The sequence below is a fragment of the Gopherus flavomarginatus genome, chromosome 18, assembly GCF_025201925.1.
Source record: "Gopherus flavomarginatus isolate rGopFla2 chromosome 18, rGopFla2.mat.asm, whole genome shotgun sequence".
Classification (NCBI taxonomy): domain Eukaryota; kingdom Metazoa; phylum Chordata; order Testudines; family Testudinidae; genus Gopherus; species Gopherus flavomarginatus.
The window spans coordinates 24,053,078-24,077,662 of NC_066634.1; the positions used below are offsets into that span (position 1 = coordinate 24,053,078).

At 66.4% G+C, this 24,585-nt stretch overlaps 1 protein-coding gene and 1 long non-coding RNA gene across 6 annotated transcripts in view; one reads left to right on the forward strand and one right to left on the reverse strand.

Annotated features, from left to right (window-relative positions):
* Positions 1 to 24,585, forward strand: part of LOC127037184 (uncharacterized) — a 115,682-nt gene that overhangs the window by 39,230 nt on the left and 51,867 nt on the right. The window lies entirely within an intron of this gene.
* CCDC97 (coiled-coil domain containing 97) lies at positions 19,414 to 23,395 on the reverse strand. Of its 5 annotated transcripts, none has more exons than XM_050928509.1 (6): positions 23,323 to 23,395; positions 22,379 to 22,479; positions 21,307 to 22,108; positions 20,398 to 20,640; positions 20,011 to 20,140; positions 19,414 to 19,718 (listed from the first exon to the last, which is right to left on the reverse strand). In XM_050928509.1, exons 1-6 carry the CDS (start codon positions 23,363 to 23,365, stop codon positions 19,604 to 19,606), a joined length of 1,434 nt encoding a protein of 477 aa, XP_050784466.1. In that variant the 5' UTR covers positions 23,366 to 23,395; the 3' UTR covers positions 19,414 to 19,603. The 5 variants fall into 5 exon arrangements, with proteins under 5 accessions (XP_050784466.1, XP_050784465.1, XP_050784463.1 ...); XM_050928508.1 differs by having other exon boundaries at positions 22,289 to 22,479; XM_050928506.1 differs by having other exon boundaries at positions 22,199 to 22,479.

A 24,585-nucleotide genomic window follows, 5' to 3' on the forward strand; every position in this document is an offset into this window, starting at 1 on the left:
CCCTTCCTGGTCCCAGCTCCGCTCCCTGGCCCAGCTGGGGGCTGGGCTGTGTTCCAGACGGTCACCGAGTGTGTGAGCGGCAACCGCGGGTGGGCGGCGTGTGGTGCCGTGTGTGGCGGGGAAGCTAAACTTGCCCTAAGAAAATAAACAGCAGCCACAATTATTCCACAGCTCAAAATAGGCCTTCGTCCTGCTTCCTCTGCTGCGTTGCCAGCCAGACACAGCCCTGCACGCCTGCCCCCGGCCCCTGCCCCAAGCTGGCTGCAGCCAGGCCTCTCCCTGGCCCCCCTCCAGCCTTGCGGCTCACGCGCTGGGTAGTTTAAATGACTGGGCATGAAGCGCTTGGAGATCGGCTGGAAAAGTCTCCCCATGAGCGAGGCACCGTCCTCAGTAAAAATGAAGGAAATTCCAGTGCAAAAAACTTGGTTACGGGCCATGAGGCCTGCGGGGGTTTGTGAGCAGGCTCCGGTTCGGGGCCGGTGCTCGGCGCTGGGCCTGGGCCCGAAAGCAGCAGGGCTGGCTGAGCAAAGCTTTGTTGTGCCTGGCCCGCGCCAGCGCCCCGGCCAGCGCTGAGCCTTCGCTCCCTGAGGACCAGGCCGCCGGGGGGAGCTTTGGAGGCATCCGGGCTCAGTTTCCCCCCATCCTGCTGCTGCCTGGGTGGCCAGGGCAAAGCGGGCACGAAGGGGCAGCTGCGAGGGGAGCTGGCGAATTGGTCCCCAGGTCTTGAGTCCCGGAGCGGCACCATCTCCCCAGTGTTGGTGGGTTTGCCGGGGCGGCTCTGACAGGCCCCAGGGGGTTCAAACCGCAGCTGCAGAGCCGGGAGCTGGGGCGGAAGGGGGAGGGGGGCAACCTGGTGCCAGATAAAAAGATGTTTCCGGCAAGAATCAAAAAGGAGAAGTTGCCGCATCACGGGGAGAGGAAATGATGCTTCCTCTGCCGCCCCCCCCCCCCCCCCCGCGGCCTGTCAGCCCCAACCATGGCAGGACGCGACACTGACGAACGCTGGAGTGCGGGTTGGGGAATTCCTGCCCCGGGGGGGTCACAGGCCAGTCACCTGCCACGCCACTCCCCCTCCCACACGTGGTGCACACACACACTCACCCTGCACATGCGCACACCCTGCGTGTACACACACACACACACACACACACGCACACACACACACGCATGTGCGCACACTCCATGTATCTACACACACACACAGACACACACACGTACAAGTGCACCCCCCACACACACACCTGCACACCCATACAAGTGCACACCCCACTTACATACACACAGACACGCACGTGCACACATCCTGCATAGACACACACACACACACACAGTGTGCACACTCCTGCACACACATCCAGCATGTACACACAGCCCCACAGTCACCCCCACACTGCCTCCCCCACATGTACATGTGCACACACACACCACATGTGTGCATGCCCCCACAAACAGCCCCCTGATGCATACACCCCCCATATGCACCCCCCCCGACAGACACACACGTGTACACCCTCCCCATGGACAGACAGACAGACAGACAGACAGACACACACACACGTGCATGTAAACATACACACGCGCTCACACATACGCGGACGGACACCACACACAAATTTTGTTTCCTTCCGGCATTTCTCTCAGCTGCGATGAAGCAAATAAAGGTCAGTTTCACGGTTGTTTCTGGTCAATTTCATACTGGGGAAGCTGGGCCATAGACTGGATTGTTTGCTGGACGACTCAGTCAGCTGATCAGATAGATGGGGCGGGATAAACAGAGGGGTGTGTGGGGATAGATAGATAGATGGGTAGACAGAGGGGTGTGTGGGGATAGATGGATAGATGGGTAGACAGAGGGGTGTGTGGGGATAGATAGATAGATAGATAGATGGGTAGACAGAGGGGTGTGTGGGGATAGATGGATAGATGGGTAGACAGAGGGGTGTGTGGGGATAGATAGATAGATAGATAGATGGGTAGACAGAGGGGTGTGTGGGGATAGATGGATAGATGGGTAGACAGAGGGGTGTGTGGGGATAGATAGATAGATAGATAGATGGGTAGACAGAGGGGTGTGTGGGGATAGATAGATAGATAGGTGGGTGTGGGGACAGACAGACAGACAGGTGTGGCTGGGGATTGCCAGACAGACAGACAGGCAGGCAGTTGCGGGTGGTGATGGATAGGTAGCTGGCTTGCTGGAGTCTCTATAGGGAGAGCCAGGCCCCAGGCTGAGCTGAGGGGGGACTTCCCTGCCCAGGGGATCCCCAGCAGCAGGCTCTGGCTGTCTCATCCCAGGGCCAGCGGGCTGGGAACTCGGCAGCTGGCATGGCCAGGAGCAGAGGGCAGGGAGGGGGCTGATGAGGACGCCAAGGGCCTGGGCACCAGAGTGTGGGTGCTGCGGGCGGCGGGCCGGGGCTGGCCCGTTCTGGGCACGTGGGACCCAGACCTGCCCCGCAGCCTCCTGGCAGCGCGAGCTGCCCACATTGGCTGGGGCCCGGCAAGGAGTTAGCTCCACTCGCTGTCAATCATTCTGCTCCTCGTCCCCTCCCCGGGGGGGGGCACACGACACAGCCCCTGCCAGCAGCCCCCTCCCAGGCCTGCTGCCCCACAGCACATGTGGGGCACTGGCTGAGCAGATCCAGGCTGGGTGGGGGCTGGAAAGCGGGATCCCCTCTCACTTTGGGGGGATACTGAGTCACACCCACGGTGGTCACATGGGGGGGGATCCACACTCCTGGGCCCCCCTGCGGGATTCCCAGCGAGGTCCCTTCGCCCTGCCCAGGCGTGTCAGGGTCGGACAGGCTGGCGCATGTCCCATGAGTCACCGACGGGACAATCCTGCGCCCACCCCCGCACCTGCGTCACGCTGGGTAATTTGGCCTCGGGGGGCAACTGGGGCTGAGCCGAGGCAGCCCAGGATCGGGCCCTGGGAGCGTCCCGTGACCCAAAGCCCAGCACAGAGACAGGCCTCGTGCCGGCATATAGGCCCGAGGGGCCGTGGGGGTCCAGGACACGCCATGGGCATGGGCAGGCTGGGGAACAGGGGCGGGATTTCCACAACACATGGGACCTTTTCATCAGCATTGCCCCCCCGGCTGAATAACTCCCCCCACCAGCTGCTGAAAGCCTGGGGGAGCGGAGCCACCGCCATTGGGGGGACACAGGGGGACACGGGCCTGGCTGTGAGCTAGGAACTGGCCCTGCAACCTCCCCTGCCCCGTGGATTTAGGGCATAGAAGTGGAGAGGCCAGCACGTCACAGGGAGCTGGGGGCAGAGGGACTGGGAGCGAGAAAGACGAGTGGGCTAGAAAAGCTGGATGGAAACAAATGGATGGGGAAGGTGAGAAAGTGTCTGGGGTGGGCTGGGCAGAGGGTGCCTGGCAACGGATGGCTAAGGGGGTGTCTGGGGACAGGCGGAGGGATCGAGGGGTGTCTGGGGATGGCCGGAAGGATAAGGGGGTGTCTGGGGACAGGCGGAGGGATCGAGGGGTGTCTGGGGATGGCCGGAAGGATAAGGGGTGTCTGGGGACAGGCGGAGGGATTGGGGGGTGTCTGGGGATGGCCGGAAGGATAAGGGGGTGTCTGGGGACAGGCGGAGGGATCGAGGTGTGTCTGGGGATGGCCGGAAGGATAAGGGGTGTCTGGGGACAGGCGGAGGGATCGGGGGGTGTCTGGGGATGGCCGGAAGGATAAGGGGGTGTCTGGGGACAGATGGACGGACAGAGGGTGTCTGGAGACCGATGAATGCTGCCTGGGGACGGATGTACAGACATCGGCTGGCAGAGGGTGGAGGGGGCTGGACAGACAGACAACTGAGACCTGCCTGCGGTTCCCGGACACCTGGGTCCCCTCTGACTCAGCCTGGGCTCTGGGCTGTCAATCAGCCGGACTGAGTGGCGGGTGCCGCCTGCCTGTTATTCTTTCCCTGACTCACCCGCCCGGGCCCGTCTCGGGGCGACTCCCTTATATTCCTCCCCCGGCACCGACACAGTGACGGGCCTGTTCGGGGCGAGCAGCTGCTGGGTGGCCTGACGGGGCCTGTGCCAGGCGGGTGGGTGGGGTCCCGGCTGTTGGGGCCGGTGCCAGCGGGGTGGAGACGGGCTCTGGGAACCTCCCCTCCCCCCAGGGGCTCCCAGCACCCTTCGCCCACATGGCAAGTGAGCAAAGGACCCAGCAGGCCTGAGCAGGTGGCTCCCGGGGCCGGAATTTGAACCCAGGACACAGGACTGAAAGACTCGTCCTTCAGCGCCGTGTGAGGGGTCCCTGTGTGAGCAGTCGCCCCATCCCAGAGACAGCCGCATCTCAGGGGCCGGGTGTGGGAGCTCTGTATAACCCCCCCGCAAGCCCTCACCTGGAGCCAGAGGCTCTGGGGTGGGGCACAGGGGCTGGTTCTCCAGGGACCTCTCGCCTGGGGCTGAGCTGCAGCCACCTCTGGGGTGGGGTGCGGGCGCTGAGTTTACAGGCAGTGTTTTTTAAAGGCCCTCACAGAAGAAGAGAGGTGAAGGCCTTTCTGGGCCCTGCTTGGGTCAGGCCCTGCAGACCCACAGACCCTGGGGGGCTGGGGTGGCGGGGGAGGACTCGATCTCTGCTCAGTTCCCGGCCACTCAGTATTGCCACTGGCTAACGACTCCTCAGCGATTAAGAGGCCAAATGCACCAGGGTCTTCCAAGCCCTAACGAGCTTTGCCCTCCTTCCGTGGGGCTAACCCAACCCCAGGCTGAGCAGGAGCCCTAACCGGGTGAGCAGCACCCCCTAGAGGAGACGGGCCCTGGGCCCCATGCCCTGCCCCCCTGAGCCAGTCTGTCCCCACCCTGTTACTGGCGCCCCCTAGAGGGGATGGGCCCCGGGCCCCATTCCCTGCCCCCCTGAGCCAGTCCGTCCCCACCCTGCTACTGGCGCCCCCTAGAGGAGACGGGCCCTGGGCCCCATTCCCTGCCCCCATGAGCTAGTCCGTCCCCACCCTGTTACTGGCGCCTCCTAGAGGGGATGGGCCCCGGGCCCCATTCCCTGCCCCCATGAGCTAGTCCGTCCCCACCTGGTTACTGGCGCCCCCTAGAGGAGACGGGCCCTGGGCCCCATTCCCTGCCCCCCTGAGCCAGTCCGTCCCCACCCTGTTACTGGCGCCCCCTAGAGGAGACTGGCCCTGGGCCCCATTCCCTGCCCCCCTGAGCCAGTCCGTCCCCACCCTGTTACTGGCGCCCCCTAGAGGGGATGGGCCCCGGGCCCCATTCCCTGCCCCCCTGAGCCAGTCCGTCCCCACCCTGTTACTGGCGCCCCCTAGAGGGGATGGGCCCTGGGCCCCATTCCCTGCCCCCCTGAGCCAGCCCGTCCCCACCCTGTTACTGGCGCCCCCTAGAGGGGATGGGCCCCATTCCCTGCCCCTCTGAGCCAGTCCGTCCCCACCCTGTTACTGGCGCCCCTAGAGGGGACGGGCCCCATTCCCTGCCCCCGAGCCAGCCCGTCCCCCCCTGTTACTGGCGCCCCTAGAGGGGACGGGCCCGGGCCCCATTCCCTGCCCCCCTGAGCCAGTCCGTCCCCCCCTGTTACTGGCGCCCCCTAGAGGGTAAGGGGCCCGGGCCCCATTCCCTGCCCCCCTGAGCCAGTCCGTCCCCACGCTGTTACTGGCGCCCCCTAGAGGGGACGGGCCCCGGGCCCCATTCCCTGCCTCCCTGAGCCAGTCCGTCCCCACCCTGTTACTAGCGCCCCTAGAAGGGATGGGCCCCGGGCCCCATTCCCTGCCCCCCTGAGCCAGTCCATCCCCACCCTGGTACTGGCGCCCCCTAGAGGGTAAGGGGCCTGGGCCCCATTGCCTGCCCCCCTGAACCAGTCTGTCCCCACCCTGTTACTAGCGCCCCTAGAGGGGACGGGCCCCGGGCCCCATTCCCTGCCTCCCTGAGCCAGTCCGTCCCCACCCTGCTACTGGCGCCCCCTAGAGGGGATGGGCCCCGGGCCCCATTCCCTGCCCCCCTGAGCCAGTCCGTCCCCACCCTGTTACTGGCGCCCCCTAGAGGGGATGGGCCCCGGGCCCCATTCCCCGCCCCGTGCCCAGGATGCTGGATGTCTGTCCGGCAAGGCTGGGATGAGGCCGGCTCAAATGAAAAGCAGCTGCTTGTGTCGCGGGATGGGGACGGGGGTGGGGGGCACCGGTGACCTCACAGACCCTGGGCTGGGGGGTGGGGGGGGGGCTGGCCAGGCCATCTGGGTCGCTACCGCCCTGGGGGCTATGGGTGGGAGCCCTGAGGATACTGCTCTGGAATCTGCCCCCCACAGGCTGGGAAAGGCACCGGGGTGGGGCTGAGGCGGCCATGCGGCCAGTGGGTGGCCCCTGTGGCCCCTGGGGAATCTCAGAGGCCAGGGTGAACATCGACACCCTGCAGGGCCGGGGGGGGGGGCGCTGGGGAGAGCCCCAGAGAGGGGGCAGGGTGAGGGGTGAGATATGAGATCATGGTGGGTAGCAGAGGTGGGGCCCAGTGGTTACAGGGGTGGGGGTGGGGGCTGGGAGCCAGGACTCCTGGGTCCTATTCCTACCCCCCCCCCCGAATCACGACATAGCAGCTGGCTCTGTGGGGTTGCAGGATCTGGCACTGGCCTCATGGCCGGCGTGTTCCCAATGAAGTGAGGGGCTGGGGGGCCATGGATGCGAGCCAGGCCCTGGCCAGGGGCGGGAGCTGGACCCCGTGATGGGCCGCAGGCTCAGAGCTGCTTCCCCAGCTCTGGGGTGGGGGGGGGGGGGGGGCTGTGGCGGGGCTGTGGCTGGGAGTGGGAGGGCCAGGGAGCTGGCTCGCTTTGCCCTGGGCTAGGGGGCGGGTCGATCACCCAGGGCAGCTGGTACAGCTGGCACCGTGACCCTGGTACACACCAGGGGAACAGCAGCCGCGAGCATCTCAAAGGTGCTTTTCACCACAGAGCGCCTGATGCTGAGATGCAGCCACCTCTGGGGGGCAGCACGGCTGCTGTCAACACACCCAGGTCAAACCCGGAGCTCCGAATCCTGCGTGTGATCGAGGGCTGCAGGATGGAGTCACATGACTGGGCCAGACCCCGGGATTCACCCACAGCTCCTGGGGAACCGGCCAGGAACTTCCAATGCCCAGCACGTGGCATGTGGAAAATGGGGCACAGTGCCCCCTAGTGCTGCACTGGGGCCTTGGGGGCTGCACGGCTGCCAGGGAGGGTACCCCTCACCCCACAGCACTGTGCCCGGGGCTCCGTCCGTGGGGCAGGCTGGGAGGGAGCAGGTTCCTGTGGCTGAGCTGGGGAGTTTGGAGGCCAGCCCGTGGCCCCCTGCTCCAGGGACTGCTCCTGGAGTGAGGCAGGGCCATGCAGAGGGGAGGCCCAGACACCCCACTGCTCGGACCACCAGCCCCCACTCCCTTCCCAGAGCTGGAGACAGAACCCAGGAGTCCTGGTTTCCACCCCCGCCTCTGGCCAGCACCAACATCTGGAGTCCACAGCCTGCCCGCTGCCCCTGTCCCGAGCCCCTGCTGCCCGCCCAGTCTCGCTGTGGTCGGGGTGAGCAGGGCCAGAGCCCCGGCCTGCCTGTGGGGGCCCCACAGACCAGCACAGGGAGGCCGACGGTGGACGATCCTGAGCCCCCCCGATCCAACGGCCGTTCGACTTTACTGGGGGTGCGATCTGGGCTCACAATGGGCCACAAAGACTGAGCCCTCCCGGCCCCTGAGGGGGGCACCCTGGGGTGGGCCCTTTGGGTGGCCCTATGACTCTGGGCGCCCCCTTCGCCCCCCCCGGCCCCATTCTGCGTCCCAGCCCTGGGACCTGCTGCCACGTTGGCACATAACCACCCCCTGCAAAGCTGGCTTCATCCCTCCCTCCTGGCCGGCCAGCCGGCGCTGCTCCAGGCCTGCAATTATCCCGTCCCGCCCTCGCCAGCCTGCACAACTCACCGCCCCCGGGGAAGCCCGGCAGCGCTGGCCGTATGGGCGGGGGGTGGGGGGGGCTTGTGGGTTTAATCACAGGTCCTTCTTCCCCTGGCGGTGACTGGTACCAGCGGCTTCAGAGGAAGGGGTTTCCCGCGTGACCCCAGTCAATCACTGCCTGGCCCTGTGCCTCAGTTTCCCCATCTGCAAATGGGGATAATCACCTTGCCACCCTTGTGTGTTTAGACTGGGAGAGTTTAGGAGCCAGGACCAGCTCACGCTCAGTCTGGGGAGTGCCCGGTGCGATGGGGCCTTGATCTCGGCCGGGGTCTGGGCAGCGCCAAGCCTGACGGAGCCCTGATCTCGGCCGGGGTCTGGGCAGTGCCCAGCCTGATGGGGCCCCGATCTTGGTCGGGGTGTGGGCAGCGCCCGGCATGACGGGGCCCTGAGCTCGGTCAGGGTCTGGGTAGTGCCCAAACGATGGGGCCCTGATTTCCGCCAGGGTCTGGCCAGCTCCCAGCCTGACGGGGCCCTGATCTCGGCCGGGGTCTGGGTGGCGCCCGGCCTGACAGGGCCATAACCTGGGTTGGGGCCTGTAGCTGCTCCCCTAACACACTGAGCAGGTGAATACAGACAAGCCCGTGGTCGTTACATCAGTCCTGATGGGTGGCCTCAGACATTGACCCTTTCAATCCCTTTTGGCCGCTCCTGACCCAGGCCAGATCCCAATCGGCCCTGTGTCCATCACTGGGGTATCTGAGCCCCGCAGGCCTCTGGGGGGCAGTGCCACCCTCTGCCAGATGGGGAAACAGGCTAGCAGCCGGGAGTCCTGGCTCTACCCACTAGACCCCGGTCAGAGCCAGCCCCGGCGCCCAGCAGTAGGGCTGAGGCTGGCTGGGGGGTCTCTGGTGGGGGGAGCCCCCTGCGGAGCCCGGGTCTCTGCCGCTCCCAGGCTGCTGACCCATGCTGCAGGCATTTCCTGCAGCTCGCGCCATGGGAGGCCGGGGGAGGCGGGGGGTGAAGGCAGAAGTTCAAAGCCGGCCTCAACCGCAAGGCAGCTTTCCCAGGGCCGAGGGAGGCCCAGGAGCCCACCCAGCTGTGAGCGAGCCAGGCCCTGTCCTAGCAGCAGGGTCCCGCACCACGGGGTGGGGGCAGTAGTGAGGGGCCCCCCAGGAAGGACCCTGCTGCCCCCCAGGCTCTGGGGCTAAATCCAAAGCCAAACTCAGGGTGCTCGGAGTCTTTCAAGGGCTGCAAATAGAACCCAGGAGTGCTGGCTCCCAGCCCCCCCGCTCTAACCACTAGATCCCACTCCCCTCCCAGAGCTGGGGAGAGAACCCAGGAGTCCAGGTTCCCAGTCCCGTTCCCCCCCCCCCCCCCGATCTAACCACTAGCTCCGAGTGGCTCTCGCCCCAAGAGACTCCGGCTCCCCAAGGTGAAGTCCCACTGCCCGGCAGGGTGTTGGTGGCTGGGCCGTGCCTGCCCCCGGGGGCCACGTGCGGGTCCTGCGGACGCCTGTGGTCAGCCCAAGCACGTAGCTACGGTCCCCCCGCCTCCTCCCTGGAGCCGGGCCAGGAGCCCTGTCCAGAGCCGTGCACTTCTTGGGTGGCTGCTGGCCGGGAGCCTGGGCCAAGGTGGGCCCCGCGCGCCTTCGAACGATGCCAGGGTGGCTCCGGGCGGGGCAGGGGGAGTGGCTGGGAGCCAGGACTCCCGGGTTCTCTCCCAGCTCTGTGAGGGGAGTGGGGTCTAGTGGTTAGAGCAGGGGGGCTCGGAGCCAGGACTCCTGGGTTCTGTGTCCGGCTCTGTGAGGGGAGTGGGGGCTAGTGGTTAGAGCAGGGGGGCTCGGAGCCAGGACTCCTGGGTTCTGTCCCTGGCTCTGGGAGGGGAGTGCGGGGGGTCTCACTTCAGTCTCCCTGCAGTGGCCCAGGCCCAGTCATGCTTGCTAGACAGGCTCAGACAGACGGGCTGGGGGGAGGAACCTCGCCAGAGCCTGACTCGTCCCCCCAGGACACGAGTAACCCCGGTGGGAAATGAGTGGGCTGGATGCTGCTCATCTCCCGGGGGTGGTAGGACCCAGCCAGGACGTGCGTGGCCAGAGCTGGGCGGGGGGCGAGCCAGGGGCCTGGACAGGACTCGGCACTGGGGGCACAGACGGGTGGGGGGGACACGCAGGCTGGAGGCTGTGGGAATCACAGTGATGACAGACCAGCTTCCCCAGATGTTTGGGTATTTGTGGAGCCCAAAGTCTCGCCCAGGGTGTTCCCCTCCACTGGGCGGGCCCCTGTGCCAGGTCGGGCAGGGGTTCCCCACAGACCCTGCAGCTGATCGGACCAGACAGACCCGCCTGGGGTGGGCGGGAGCCGCGGCTCCTGCCACCGTCCCAGGATTTCACTGCAGAGGGGCTGTCCCCTCAACATGACCCAGCTGTGAGGCTGGAACTGCCCTCCCAGCTCTGGGAGAGAACCCAGGAGTCCGGGCTCCCAGCCCACCCTCACTAGACCCAACTCCCCTCCCAGCTCTGGGAGAGAACCCAGGAGTCCGGGCTCCCAGCCCACCCCCACTAGACCCAACTCCCCTCCCAGCTCTGTGAAAGAACCCAGGAGTCCGGGCTCCCAGCCCACCCTCACTAGACCCAACTCCCCTCCCAGCTCTGTGAAAGAACCCAGGAGTTCGGGCTCCCAGCCCACCCCCACTAGACTCAACTCTCCTCCCAGCTCTGTGAAAGAACCCAGGAGTCCGGGCTCCCAGCCCACCCTCACTAGACCCAACTCCCCTCCCAGCTCTGGAAGAGAACCCAGGAGTCCGGGCTCCCAGCCCACCCCCACTAGACCCAACTCCCCTCCCAGCTCTGCGAAAGAACCCAGGAATCCGGGCTCCCAGCCCCCTCCCCTGTCACTGGCAATTCCTGCATCACTCTCTGTTTCACCCACCTTTGAAGAACTTGCAGGACGTCTAGCGGGGTGGGGGGTTGGGGCAGCTGCTGGGACCCACCCAAGGAGGCCCGTGGCAGTGCAGCCCGAGGAGTCTCTCCACCAGCTGGTAGCAGTAGTGGGTCATTATCCTCCCTGTGCACCAACTACTAGAGGGCAGAACGGGGCTCAACTTTCACAGACGGATCAGGGCCGGTGCCCCTGAGGGGGGACAGGCCCCCTGCCCCATTCCCTGCCCCCCACCCAGCCTGGCAGCCAGTCCCTGCCATGGGGCCAGATTGGGCCCAGTGCTCCCCAGCGGGAAAAGCCCCAAGCCCCCCATCCCCAGGCCAGCCCGTCACCCTCAGGGCATTAGGTTCCCCTCCCCATGAGCAGCCCAGGGTGAGAGGCCCCTGGGGAGACCCCCCTGGCAGTGTCAGGCTGCGTGTGCAGGGGCCAGGGCCTGGGAACGGCCTGGTTTCCATCAGCCTGCGGCCGGGGAAAGTGGAGGCAGCAGGAGCCTCAGACACTGACCAAGTGGGAAAGAATGTGTCAGGCTGTGGGGGAGGGGGGCTCCTTGGGCCCTCCCCTCCTCACACGCCTGCCCCCCAGCTGAATTCCCTTTCTCCTCCATCACACACATCCCGTACCCTCAGCTGACCCAGGGTCACACAGCGAGTCAGGGCAAAGCCAGGGATAGAACCCAGGAGTCCTGGCTCCCAGCCCCCCCTGCTCTAACCACTAGACACCACTCCCCTCCCAGAGCTGGAGATAGAACCCAGGAGTCCTGGCTCCCAGCCCCCTCCTGCTCTAACCATTAGACCCCACTCCCTCCCAAAGCCAGGAAGAGAACCCAGGAGTCCTGGCTCCCAGCCCTCTCCGCTCTAACCACTAGACCCCACTCCCCTCCCAAAGCCAAGGAGAGAACCCAGGAGTCCTGGCTCCCAGCCCCCCCCAGCTCTAACCACTGGACACCACTCCCCTCTCAGAGCTAGGGAAGGAACCCAGGAGTCCTGGGTCATTGTTAGACTTTCAACTTGCTGGGGCAGGGACCGGATCTGTCCGTGCAGCACTTGGCGTATTGGGGCCCTGCACCTGGCTGGGAGCCCCCAGGGCGAGTGAGTGGAAGGAACGAGATGCAGGTGTGCAAGGAGTGGTGGGTGGGTGTTTCTGTGTGCATTTGTGCACCCATGCGCGTCTGTATCTATGCCGTATATATGTATCTATAGGTAGCTTTGCACACCACTCACTGCCCTCTAGAGCCTGGATCCGGCACTGCATGTTATGTGTCATATCCCCTACACTGCTCACCCAGAGGAGTGTCTCCTTTCACGCAGAGGGCTGGGCTGTTGGAGCAGGGGTCTCTGGGTCGTATCCCTGAGGCTGCTGCCCAGTCGTACGTCCCAGCACCAGGACAGTTAACTGATGCTCCGAGATGTCCCTGGATGCTAATCCCCCCCCTCACATGCCCAGTGACATCCTAGAAGGGCTAGAACCAGCGAGAGCCGCGGGCATTAATAGAGTCATGCCGGGCATTGCTGGAGGGGCGAACGCTCACACCCACACCCACCCTCCCAGCTGGGCAGCCGCGTGGCTCCGTTTCAAATAGCTGGGATTCCTGGCATCCTGAACAGACAGTTCCCTGGGGAGGCCAGGCCGGGTTTGCCTCCTGTGGGGTGGTGCACTCATGAGATCCTGTGTCAAGGGGTTTCCCAGCGGCCGGCCAGGCCTGTGCCCTGGGTCTCGGCTCTGGCAGCCCAGGATCTGGTCTAAGCTTCTAGCTTCTGGGGCCAGGGCCAAAAAGCTCAAAAATGTGACGCTAGGTGTCTGCAGAGAGCCTGAGCCCGTCGCTGGGTGGGGGGAGCTGCCCCGAGTGTGAGTGATGCTGCGACGCTGCCTGGGTCTGCAGAGAGCCTGAGCCCATTGCTGGGAGACGGGGAGCTGGACTGAGTGAGTGACGCAGTGACGCTGCCTGGGTCTGCAGGGAGCCTGGGCCCACTGCTGAGAACGGGGGATCTTCCCCGAGTGTGAGTGATGCAGCGACGCTGCCTGGGTCTGCAGAGAGCCTGAGCCCATCGCTGGGTGGGGGGAGCTGGACTGAGTGCGAGTGACACTGCCTGGGTCTGCAGGGAGCCTGAGCCCATCGCTGGGTGGGGGGAGCTGCCCCAAGTGTGAGTGACGCAGCAACGCTGCCTGGATCTGCAGAGAGCCTGAGCCCATCGCTGGGTGGGGAGAGCTACCCCAAGTGTGAGTGACACTGCCTGGGTCTGCAGGGAGCCTGAGCCTGTCGCTGGGAGCAGGGGGAGCTGCCCCGAGTGTGAGTGACGCAGCGACGCTGCCTGGATCTGCAGAGAGCCTGAGCCCATCGCTGGGTGGAGGAAGCTGCCCCGAGTGTGAGTGATGCTGCGACGCTGCCTGGGTCTGCAGAGAGCCTGCGCCCACTGCTGAGAACGGGGGATCTTCCCCGAGTATGAGCGATGCAGCGACGCTGCCTGAATGTGCAGAGAGCCTGAGCTCTTTTCCCAGGCATCTCAAGGGGGGGGTTAACCCCGTGCCCCATGGCTCTGGGGGCTCTGCCAAGAGCCGCTGGGGGATCAGGGTGTGGCCAGAGCCACCTCTCTTGCTGGCCCACTACTGGCCTTGCGCCTCACTGCCCCACAGAGGCATTAGGCAGGGCCTGGGCCCTAGATCACGGCGCAAACAGGGCCCCAGAGCCCAGCCCCTCTAGGGGGTCTGACGTCATTCGGAGTCTGGCGCTGCTGGAGAATCGAGTCCCTGCGCCCCTGCCGGTGGCTTGGGGCCCCCTGGGCGTGACCGGGTCGTAGCGCGGCAGGGAAGGGCATCGGCCAGGCTGGTGTGAGCCCCAGGAGCTGCCGGGGGCGTTGGAGGAGCAGGAAGAAAATGGGGAAAAGCCCTTGGATGCAGGACCCCCACCAAGCGGCTAAGGAACCTCAGCCCCCTCCCCATCGATCGGTCTTTGAAACGCTCTGGGGTGGCAGAAGGGGGGCTGCTGACACCGCCCGGGGCATCTGGGGTATGGGGGGGCCCAGCTCATCTGGTATCCAAATCCCCCCAGGCTGGGACAGCACCAGGGTGCTCTGCGTGCGCACGCGCACACACAGGACACGCACACACACACTCACCAGGCGCTGAGATGCAGCCAGCTCTGGGGTGGGACGTGGGAGCTGGTTATCCGGGGATCCCTCACCTGGCACCGAGATGCAGCCACCTCTGGGGTGGGACGTGGGGGCTGGTTATCTGGGGATCCCTCGCCTGGCGCCCAGATACAGTCAGCTGTGGGGTGGGACGCGGGGGCTGGTTACTCAGGGACCCCTTGCCAAGATGCAGCCAGCTCTGGGATGGGACGTGAGGGCTGGTTATCCGGGGATCACTCGCCTGACACCCAGATGCAGCCAGCTCTGGGGTGGGATGCAGGGGCTGGTTACCCAGGAACCCCTCGCCAAGATGCAGCCAGCTCTGGGATGGGACAGCCCCGTCTCAGCAGAGCGGCTGCGGAGGTCATGAGGGCACGTGGAAAGCAGCTGTGCTCGTGGCCAAAGGTCCTGGGGCTTCTCCCGGAGTCGGCGCCGCATGACTGGGCCAAGCATCTGCCACGGCGCCCTCAGGGGACCAATAGCAGCAGCTGCTGCTAGGGCAAGGAGATTTGGGGCCCCATGGGGTGCTGGGCTGCAGGGAACAGGGCGGGGGGCTCGGCAGGAGGCGCTGTGGGGCAGGGAGTGGGGCGGGCACAGCGGAGGGCTCTTTCCCTGGCAGGCAGGTCTGGCCCCAGGGCAGCCCTAGGGGCCCCTGTGGGGCAGAGTGGAGTGGGGGGCTCAGCAGGGGGCACTGTGGGCAGGGAGTGGGACGGGCGCAGCAGGGGGCGCTGTGGGACACAGTGGGGCGGGGAGCTCAGCACAGGGCGCTGTGGGGCAGGGAGTGGGGCGGGGGGCTCGGCAGGGAGCGGTGTAGGGGCAGCAGAGGGCGCTGAGGGGCAGGGGTAGGGACAGCAGGGGGCGCTGTGGGGCAGAGAGTGGGATGGGGAGCTCAGCAGGGGGTGTTGTAGGGCAGGGAGCAGGGCGGGGGCAGCAGGTGAGGCTGTGGGGCAGGGGGCTCAGCAGGGGGCGCTGTGGAGCAGAGAGCAGGGTAGGGGCAGCAGGAGGCGCCGTGGGGCAGGGAGCGGGGGGCTCAGCAGGGGGCGCTGTGGGGCAGGAAGCAGTGTAGAGGCAGCAAGGGGCGCTGTGGGGCACGGGGCTCAGCAGGGGGCGCTGTGGGGCAGGAAGCAGTGTAGAGGCAGCAAGGGGCGCTGTGGGGCACGGGGCTCAGCAGGGGGCGCGGTGGGGCAGGGAACGGGGTAGGGACAGCAAGAGGCACTGTAGGGCAGGGAGCGGTGCAGGGGCAGCAGGGGGCACTTGGGCAGGGAGCGGAGCAGGGGCAGCAGGTGGCGCTGTGGGGCAGGGGGCTCAGCAGGGGGTGCTGTGGGCAGGCAGTGGGGCAGGGAGCTCAGCAGGGAGCACTGTGGGGCAGAGAGCGGGACAAGGGGCTCAGCAGGGGGTGCTGTGGGGCAGAGAGTGGGGCGGGGAGCTCAGCAGGGGGCGCTGTGGGGCAAGGAGTGGGGCGAGAGGGGCTCAGCAGGGAGCATTGTGGGGCAGGAAGCGGAGCAGGGGCAGCAGGGGGCGCTGTGGGGCAGGGCGCATGTTGAGTGGAGCCCCCCTGTGGTCATTGTGGGCGTTGCAGGCTGGACCCACCCAGGGGCAAGCAGGGTGTGTGTGGGGGCGCCCAGCCCCCCTCGGCCCCACAGCCTGGCAGGATCTGGGGGGGATCAAAGGCAGGGGCGGGGCCCGGGACATTTAGAAAAGTTTCCAAAAATCGCTCCCAGCGAGAGGAGCTGGAATTTCCATGGAAAGCCCCCGGGGGGGGGGGAGTCACTGCCAGGGCCCCGCAGCCAAGTCACCCCCCACCCCCCGCAGTGGGGCTTGGGGGAGAGGGTTCTGGGGCTGGCAGCCCTGGGAGGAGACTGATATAAACTGGGCTAGTCTCCCCCCCTCCCCCGGTGGCCCTCACTCCTGACCTGCAGCCCCTGCTAGCCCAGCCCTGGCCCCCACCAGCCCTGCCGGTGCCCCTCACTCCTGACCCGCAGCCCCCTGCTAGGGCCCTGCTGGTGCCCCTCACTCCCGACCTGCAGCCCCTGCTAGCCCAGCCCTGGCCCCCACCAGCCCTGCCGGTGCCCCTCACTCCCGACCTGCAGCCCGGGGCTCCCCACTCTCCGCGGTGCCCTCGTGGGCTAGCCGGGAGCAGTCACTGACAAAGCCGCGCTGGCAACACCTGAATTACCCAGCACTGGGGACAGGAATAGCCCAGCCGTCCCCCCACCCAGCCCAGACAGGAGCCCCAGGGACCCCCCTGTGCTACCACCCCTTGTGGTTCCCCTCAGAACAGCCCCACTGCGGCTGCCAGCCCCCACCCGAGAGCTTGGGCTCCCCCTACGCGGGGCTCTCCCAGCACCTCCGCTCCTGGCTGGGGGAGATCAGGGCCCCGCCGTGCCGGGCGCTGCACAGACAGAGGCAGGGGGCTCCCCCAGCACGTCACTGACAAAGCAGGAGAGAATCCAGGAGTCCTGGCTCCCAGCCCTCTGCTCTAACCAACAGACCCCACTCCCCTCCCAGAGCCCGGAGAGAACCCAGGAGTCCTGGCTCCCAGCCCTTCAGGGACTGGTGCTTCACCAGCCCTGACTCTGCTCCCTGCCCCCTCCAGCTCTAACCACTACACCCCACGCCCCTCCAAGTGGTTTGCGGGAGCGGTTGCAGTGGTGGCGTGTGGGCGGCTGGAGCCGAGATGGGTGTGTGTGTGCGGGGGGGCAGCTGCGGTGCAGGCAGGGCCCAATCCTGGCAGGAGCCTGCCATCGGGGCTGGGTCCCCACAGCCGAGCTGATGGGGGCTCCCCGGAGCACAGGGAAAGAGTGAGGTGGGGAGGGACCAGTAGGACAAGCTCCCTCCCCCGTCCCTCCTGTGCCAATCCTGCCCCCAAGCTCCTGCCACGTGCTGCCCGCAGTGCCAGTGCTGAGCCCCGGCAAACTCATCGCAGGCAGGAGCCCCCCAGGGCCAGCGGGATCAGCAGCCCCCTGCAGCTGGGTCCGGGCGGGGGGCTCCCTGCTGAGCGCTGACCTCAGGGATCTTCGCAACTGGGCGCCCCACGAACACGCAGCCCCAGGGGCGGGATCCACACCAGCACACAGCCAGGGCAGGGTCCTCCTGTTTCCCACCGCGGATGGGGAGAGGGACGGGGCCTGGCCTCTCTGGGGGGTGCTGGCCCCAGGGCGTAAGGGTCCCAGCCATTCCCCAGGGCGCAGCCTCAGCAAAGGGGGCCCAGGGGCCGAGTGACCCCAGTGATCTGCCACGTGCCCCGCTGCCCCCCCCGCCCCCGTTCTCCCACAGTCTCTGCTTCGACCCTGGGGCCAAGCAGGGCCAGAGCCAGCCCCGGGCACCCAAAACATGAGGGCAGAGACGTGTCTGTGTGTGTATGTTTGGGGGGTGACACATGGGCGGGCAGAGATCACTCCCCCACATACCCCAGCGTCTGGCTGACACTCACTCCAAGCTGACGGAGGCGGCAGTACCGAGCTGACCCCCTGCCCCGAGTGTGCCCGTGGGGCTGGGCGGTGAGAATCGCCCACTGCTCGCTCCTTCCCCAGGGGGCCCCACCTCTCCGCGTTGCCAGTGCCGGGTCTGATCTAGTGGTGCTGAGTTCCACGGGACAGCTGGGGTGAGGAGCCAGGCCCCTGGGAATCTCCTCACACGGGGTCACCCTGGCTAGGGGGCAGAGCAGGGGCGTGGCACTACGGTTATTCTCTGCCCCCAGGGGCGGACCTCAGATGCTGCGGTGCCCTGCCCCCTGGGGGGGGGGGGGGGAAGCAGAACTGAGAGCAGCCCTGAGGCTGCTGTAACTGACACGAGGGGCCAGGCCTGTGACCCAGACCCCAGATGAGGAATCCCGGGCAGGGACCGAGCTGGGCCTGCCCCGGGGAACTGGCTTCCTTTCCCGAAGAGGAACCTGGCTGGGGCAGGTATTTCCTGCCCAGGCCCTGCACCCCGGGCAGTCAGCTGAGCGGCAGCACCCCCACCTGCAGGTGGAATTTCCCACAGGGAAGCTGGGACGGGATTGAAAACCCCGAAAGGAAGTGAAACCGGTGAGGAAAAGTGAGTCACCTGCAGGGATCAGGAGACTCGATCAGGAGGCTCAGCTCCCCCGCCGGCTAGCGACACGGTGCCGGATGGCAAATCCCCTGGCGGAAGGTCCCTGTGCTGGCGCTGGCCCCGGCCCCCCTCCCCCGAAAACAGCAGAATCAAGCAGGGCCTGGGGCTGCCTGGCAGGAGCTTGGCAGGGCACTGAGGCTTGGAGCTTCCTGACCATGCAACAGACACTGACTAGCACCTGGGGGAAGGGAAACTGAGGCACAGAGAGGCAAAGTAACTCATCACAGAGGGAGGGGCCGGGAGCCTGACCCGGTTCCAGCAAACCCAGCCATGATGCTTAGGCAGTGCTCCCCTGGCACAGCCAGGAACAGACCCGCCCCCCTGTTCTAACTCACCAGACTCCACTCCCCGCCCACAGCCGGGGATAGAACCCAGGAGTCCTGGCTTCCAGCGCCACCCCCCCACCACCTGCTCTAACCACCAGACCTCACTCCCCTCTGAGAGCTGGGAGAGAACCCAGGAGTCCTGGTTCCCAGCCGCTCTGCTCTAACCACTAGACCCCACCCCTTTTCTCAGAGCCAGAAGAGGACCCAGGAGTCCTGGTCCCCAGCACCCCCCTGCTCTAACTACTAGACATCACTCTCCTCCCAGAGCAAGGAGAGAACCCAGGAGTCCTGGCTCCCAGCCCCTCTGCTCTAACCACCAGGTCCCACTCCCCTCCTGGGACCCAGGAGTCCCAGCCCCCCCTGCTCTAACCATTAGTCCCCACTGCTCAGCCTGCAGAGATCCCCCACAGGCCGGGCTGCTGTCTCTGACCCACTCTGTCCTTAGCCTCTGCCATGGCAGCCTGTGCCGGGGGCTCGAGCAGCACAGGTTGTGCTCGAGCAGCCTCCAGCCAGGGCACCCAGCGGGCACCAACCTACCCACCCTGCAGCACAGCGCCCGCAGAGCTATCCTGTGCGCTCACCCAGTGCCTTGGCCTGTGCTGCCCCCTGCTGGCACCCGGCAGTGCATGCAATCGGGAGAGAACCCAGGAGTCCTGGCTCCCGGCCCTCCCTGCTCTCACCACTAGCCTCCATTTCTCTCCCAGAGCTGGGGAGAGAACCCAGGAGTCCTGGCTCCCGGCCCCTGCACCCCCTGGTGCCCCAGCTCAAGCCACAGGATTTTCAGGCCGAAAGGACCAAACTGCTGCTGTTGCAAAACCTGTTATTGAAAAGCTTTAATTGTGACCGTGCCCTGCTGCTGCCCCCCCAGGCCTGCCCCCGCCCCACAGACCCCTGCCCCAGGCCAGCCCCAGCAGGTGGGGGGCCGTTCCCCTGAGTGGCTGCTTCCCGGTGCAGCCGTGGGCCTGGCCACGCGGCTGGGACACTTCCCGCCCTGGGGGCCCGGAGGCTCAGAGACGGGGCAGGCGTGGAGCCTGGGCTGCCCCGAAAGCCATGGATGTGGGGGGTGTCCCAGCCCTGGAGAGAAGGGGGCGGGGACCCCCGATACAAAGGTACCTGTCTGGACTGGCTCACAGGCTGGGAGCGACCTGGGGCGAGCGTACGGGGAAAGGATCCCAGGTCACAGACTAGGAGTCTGGGTTACTGCACACGAGTTGGGTGCTTTGGGGGGGGAGGCAGGGGACCCCCTACTCTGCCTCCATCTCCTCCGCCTCCTCGGACTCCTCGCCGTCGAAGTAACGCTCCTCCTCGTCCCGCGACACAATGTCCAGATTGTCGAACTCCGGGTTCTCGTCCACCTCGCTGGGAGAAAACAAGCCCAGAGCTGTGACCTCGGGAATAGAACCCAGGTGTCCTAGCTCCCAGCCCCCCTGCTCTGACCCCTACACCCCACTCCCCTCCCAGAGCCAGGGACAGAACCCAGGTGTCCTGGCTCCCAGCGCCCCACCCACCCGCTCTAACCACTAGACCTCTCTCCCTCCAAGAGCTGCGACAGATGCAGATTGCCCCCTCCCACCAGTCCCACTTCTGCTGTTCCCCCCGCCCCTCCCCGGGCAGTGGCCCAGCGAGTGACGCCCGGCACCCGCCCCCTCACCTGTAATCGAAGTCACCGTCCTTGCCGTCCAGGAAGCGCTGGTGCATGCGGCTGGTGAACTCCTCCCGCAGGAAGGCCTTCTCCTCTGTGTCAGGGACCCAGGCGTCCGAGGCCGAGCTGGACTCCTCACCTGGCAGGGAGAGAGGGCACGATCAGCAAGGAGAGGATGGATACCAGCCACAGAGCCAGTAATGGGATGGTAGATCTCACTCCCCTCCCAGAGTGAGGAGGGAACCCAGGAGTCCTGGCTCCCAGCCTCCCCATCTCTAACCACTAGACCCCACTCCCCTCGCAGAGCCAGGGAGAGAACCCAGGAGTCCTGGCACCCAGCCGCCTGCTCTAACCACTAGACCCCACTCCCCTCGCCCACTCAGACTACATACTGACCTTCGTCGTCATCCTCCTCCTCCTCCATGCAGGCATCCTCCTGCTCCTGCTGGATGTGCAGCCGCAGCTGGAGCACCTGCTCCTGGTAGGAGTCGAGCAGGACGCCGGAGAGGGAGCAGGCGCCGGCCAGTGCCTGGTTGCCCAGGGCCAGCAGCTCCTCGTCGCTCAGGTACTGCCCGATGTACTGCTCATAGAGCAGGGGCTCCCGCGCCCGCATCTGCTCGTCGCTGAAATACTCCCCCCCTGCGAGGCAAAGAAAGCGTGGAGGGGCCGGAGCCACGGCACTGGGGCTGGGGGGCTTCTGGGGCACTCCAGGGGAGATGCAGCTCCCACTCCCCTCCCAGAGTTGGGGAGAGAACCCAGGAGTCCTGGCTCCCAGCCCCCCCTGCTCTAACCCACCAGCCCCCACTCCCCTCCCAGAGCTGGGGAGAGAACCCAGGAGTCCTGGCTCCCAGCCCCCCCTGCTCTAACCCACCAGCCCCCACTGCCCTCCCAGAGCCGGGGAGAGAACCCAGGAGTCCTGGCTCCCAGCCCCCACCCCCCGTTCTAGCCACTAGACTCCACTGCTCAGCCTGCGGAGATCCCCCGCAGACAGGGCTGCTGTCTCTAACCCTCTCTGTCCTTAGCCTCTACCATGGCAGCCTGTGCGGGGGGCAGCTGGGCTGACATAGCCAGGTCGTGCTCGAGCTGCCTTCAGCCAGGGCACCCAGCGGGCACCAACCTACCCCCCCTACAGCACAGCGCCCCCTAGCGCTGCCGTGGGGCATCGGAGTCAGCACCGACTGCCAGGGGAGGGCGCCCCCTGCTGGTCCGTGCCCCATAGCATCAGGACCAGGGTGCCACTGCCTGTGAGAGCAGAGCCCCCCAGCGCAGGGAGGGGCAGGGCCTGGCGGGCCGGTGGCCCCGTACCTTTGATGAGCTGCTGCAGGGCGGCGTACCTCTTGTTGCGCACCCGGGTGTGGCCGGCCTTGCCGCGGGCGGCCCGGCGCACCTCGTCGCAGTAGAAGCGCACTTCGTAGCGGGCGGCCAGGTGGGCGAAGCAGCCGAGGTGCTCGACGCGCAGGGCCCGCCGGAAGCGCTCCAGGAAGACCACGGGCTTGTCCCGGTACAGCGCCCGCAGGATGGCCAGCTTCTCCTCGGCCGTCAGATCCGGCTCGTCCTTCTGCTGGCTGCGCACCGGCAGCGGGCTGTTGGCCACGGCCGTCAGCATGGCCAGCAGGGCCTGCTCACCCACCTCGGGGGGACCCACCGGCTCCTGGGCCCCGGCCTCCTCCTGAGCCAAACCCGCAGCGTGGCTGGGCTCCGGCATCCCTCTACCCCGCTGGGACGGGCGCTGCGGCCGTTCACTGAGCAGACTGCTGTCGGGTGACTGGTCACCTAGGGCTGGCAACGCCTGCATCCCTTCCCCCCCGCCCGACGGGTGCCGGGGCGGGTCGGTGACCTCGGTGTTCTTTGGGGGCCAGTCCTGTGGGGCTGGGCACTGCGGCACCTCCTCCCCCCAGTGCCATGTCTGCCGAGGGGGGTCAGTGACCCCGCTCCTCCTGGGGGGATGGTCCCCCAGGGCCGGCCTGTCCAGCATCCCTTCCCCCCAGTGCGACGTGTGCCGGGGCGGGTCGGTGACCCTGTTGGTATTGGGGGGACGGTCCTGTGGGGCTGGCCTGTCCATCATCCCTTCTCCCCAGAGCGACGTGTGCCAGGGCGGGTCGGTGACCTCGCTGGCATTGGGGGGACGGTCCTGTGGGGCTGGCCTGTCCATCATCCCTTCCCCCCAGTGTGACGTAAGCCGGGGCAGGTTGGTGACCCTGTTGGTATTGGGGGGACGGTCCTGTGGGGCTGGCACGTCCAGCATCCCTTCCCCCCAGAGCGACGTGTGCCGGGGCGGGTCGGTGACCCTGTTGGCACTGGGGGGACGATCCTGTGGGGCTGGCACGTCCAGCATCCCTTCCCCCCAGAGCGACGTGTGCCGGGGCGGGTTGGTGACCTCGCTGGCATTGGGGGGACGGTCCTGTGGGGCTGGGCTCTCTGCCGACGACGGGGGAGGCGCAGCCTCCAGCTCCTGCTGCTCCTGGGCACCGGCGTTACCTGCGGATGAGACCTGGAATTAACGCTGGGCCGCCGGGCTCCCCCAGGGGGGTTCAGGGCTGACCTGGGGCAGTGGGGTGGGGGGAAGGGACCCCACAGCCAGCCTGACCCTCTCATGGTATTGGGGGGGGGGCTGCTGGGGGCATGTGGGCCCCACATCCAGCCCTGCCCATGGGGGGGTCAGGGCAGATCTCGGGGGGGTGGAACTGGGGACCCCACATCCAGCCCTGCCCCCAGAGTAATGGGGGGATCCCCTGGGAGGGGGTCAGGGGGCAGATCTCGGGGGAGGACTGGGGACCCCACATCCAGCCCTGCCCCCAGGGTAACGGGGGGATCCCACAGGGGCGTCAGGGCAGATCTCGGGGGGGGACTGGGGACCCCACATCCAGCCCCGCCCCCAGGGTAAGGGGGGGATCCCACGGGGGGGGTCAGGGCAGATCTCAGGGGGGAATTGGGGACCCCACATCCGGCCCCGCCCCAAGGGTAATGGGGGGATCCCACGGGGGCGTCAGGGCAGATCTTGGGGGGGAATTGGGGACCCCACATCCAGCCTCACCCCCAGGGTAACGGGGGGATCCCACGGGGGCGTCAGGGCAGATCTTGGGGGGGAATTGGGGACCCCACATCCGGCCCCGCCCCCAGGGTAACGGGGGCCCCGCGGGGGGGTCAGGGCAGATCTCGGGGGGGGGGACTGGGGACCCCACATCCAGCCCCGCCCCCAGGGTAATGGGGGGATCCCACGGGGGGGGGTCAGGGCAGATCTCGGGCCCCAGCCCCGCCCCCAGGTCGGAGCAGGGTCCCGGGGGACCCCTTTGGCCGTGACACCCCCGCCCCGCGTCTCACCCAGCGGGGGCGGCCGGGCCAGGCCCCCCACTTCCGCCTCCATCGCGCGCGCCGCGCCAGGCCAGGCCGGAACTTCCGGGTCGCAGGTCCGCGGCCAAAAGGTCCCCCCCGCGGGGCGGAGGGAACGCGACCCGGCCACGTTGGTTCCGGGACCCGTCCGTTCCGCTGGGGGCGGGGAAGGGTCATTGTTTGTGCTCGAGGCTCATTCAAAGGGAGGAGATTGGGGGGCAGCCCCCCACCCCCACATCATCCGCCCAGGGGCAGCTGCGGCTGCCAGGGGACTCCCCGCAGATACAGAGGCAAATCCTGCTGCAGAGGGACTTGGTCCCAGGCAATGCAGGGATCTGGTATTTGATGGGGTGGGGGGCTCCCCCGGGGCTCCCCCCGCTCACAGCCCCCCCCCCACACCTGCCAGTGGCTGAAAGCCTGGCAAAGGGTAAATTAACCACTGGAACAACTTACCAAGGGGTTGTGGCTTTTACATCAAGCCAGGACTGGTCCCCACCCAACGATCTGCTCATGTTCAGACAGGAATTAATGCCAGGATGTTCTCTGGCTCGTTGTACAGGAGGCGAGACCATCGCAGTAGGCCCAGTCCCCTCAGGCTTTATAAGCTGTGAAATCCCAGCGAAAATACCCCTCTGGGGAGGAGGTGGCAGTACAGACTGCAGGAGAAGCCAGCTGAAAAATCCATTCAGAGTAGACTGGGAGGTAGCATGCATTCAATCAAGGGCTAATAGCTAAGAGGGTCAGGGACACAACCCCAGGCCCTGGCTGTTTCTAAACTTCTGACTGCCAGAAGCTAGGAGTGGACAACAGGGGATGGATCACACCGTTGCCCTGCTCCGTTCATTGCCTTTGGAGCATCTGGCACCAGTCGTTATTGGAAGACAGGACCCTGGGCTAGATGGAGTTCAGATGCTGCTGCACAGGGAAGCAGGCTAGTGGTCCCGCGGGGTGGCGGAGGGAAGAGAACAGGGGGATCTATACGTTTTGGTGGACAGGTTACCCACCAAAGGCTTTGCTGAGTGAGCAGGCTTCCCTGGAGATGCACGTTTTATTCCCCTTAAAGGTGACAAGCTACCGCCGATCTCTTAGACCACGCTTTTCACATCAGTAGCTCTCTGTGCTTTACCAGGGAGGTAAGTGTCAAAATGCACCTCCATTCTGAGACAGCAAGTGCAGAGTGCATTGCCAGAGGGGCAGGGGAGATTTTCACATCCAGGGCATCTTATCAAGCTCAGCTCTGGCTAGTGCCTCCAT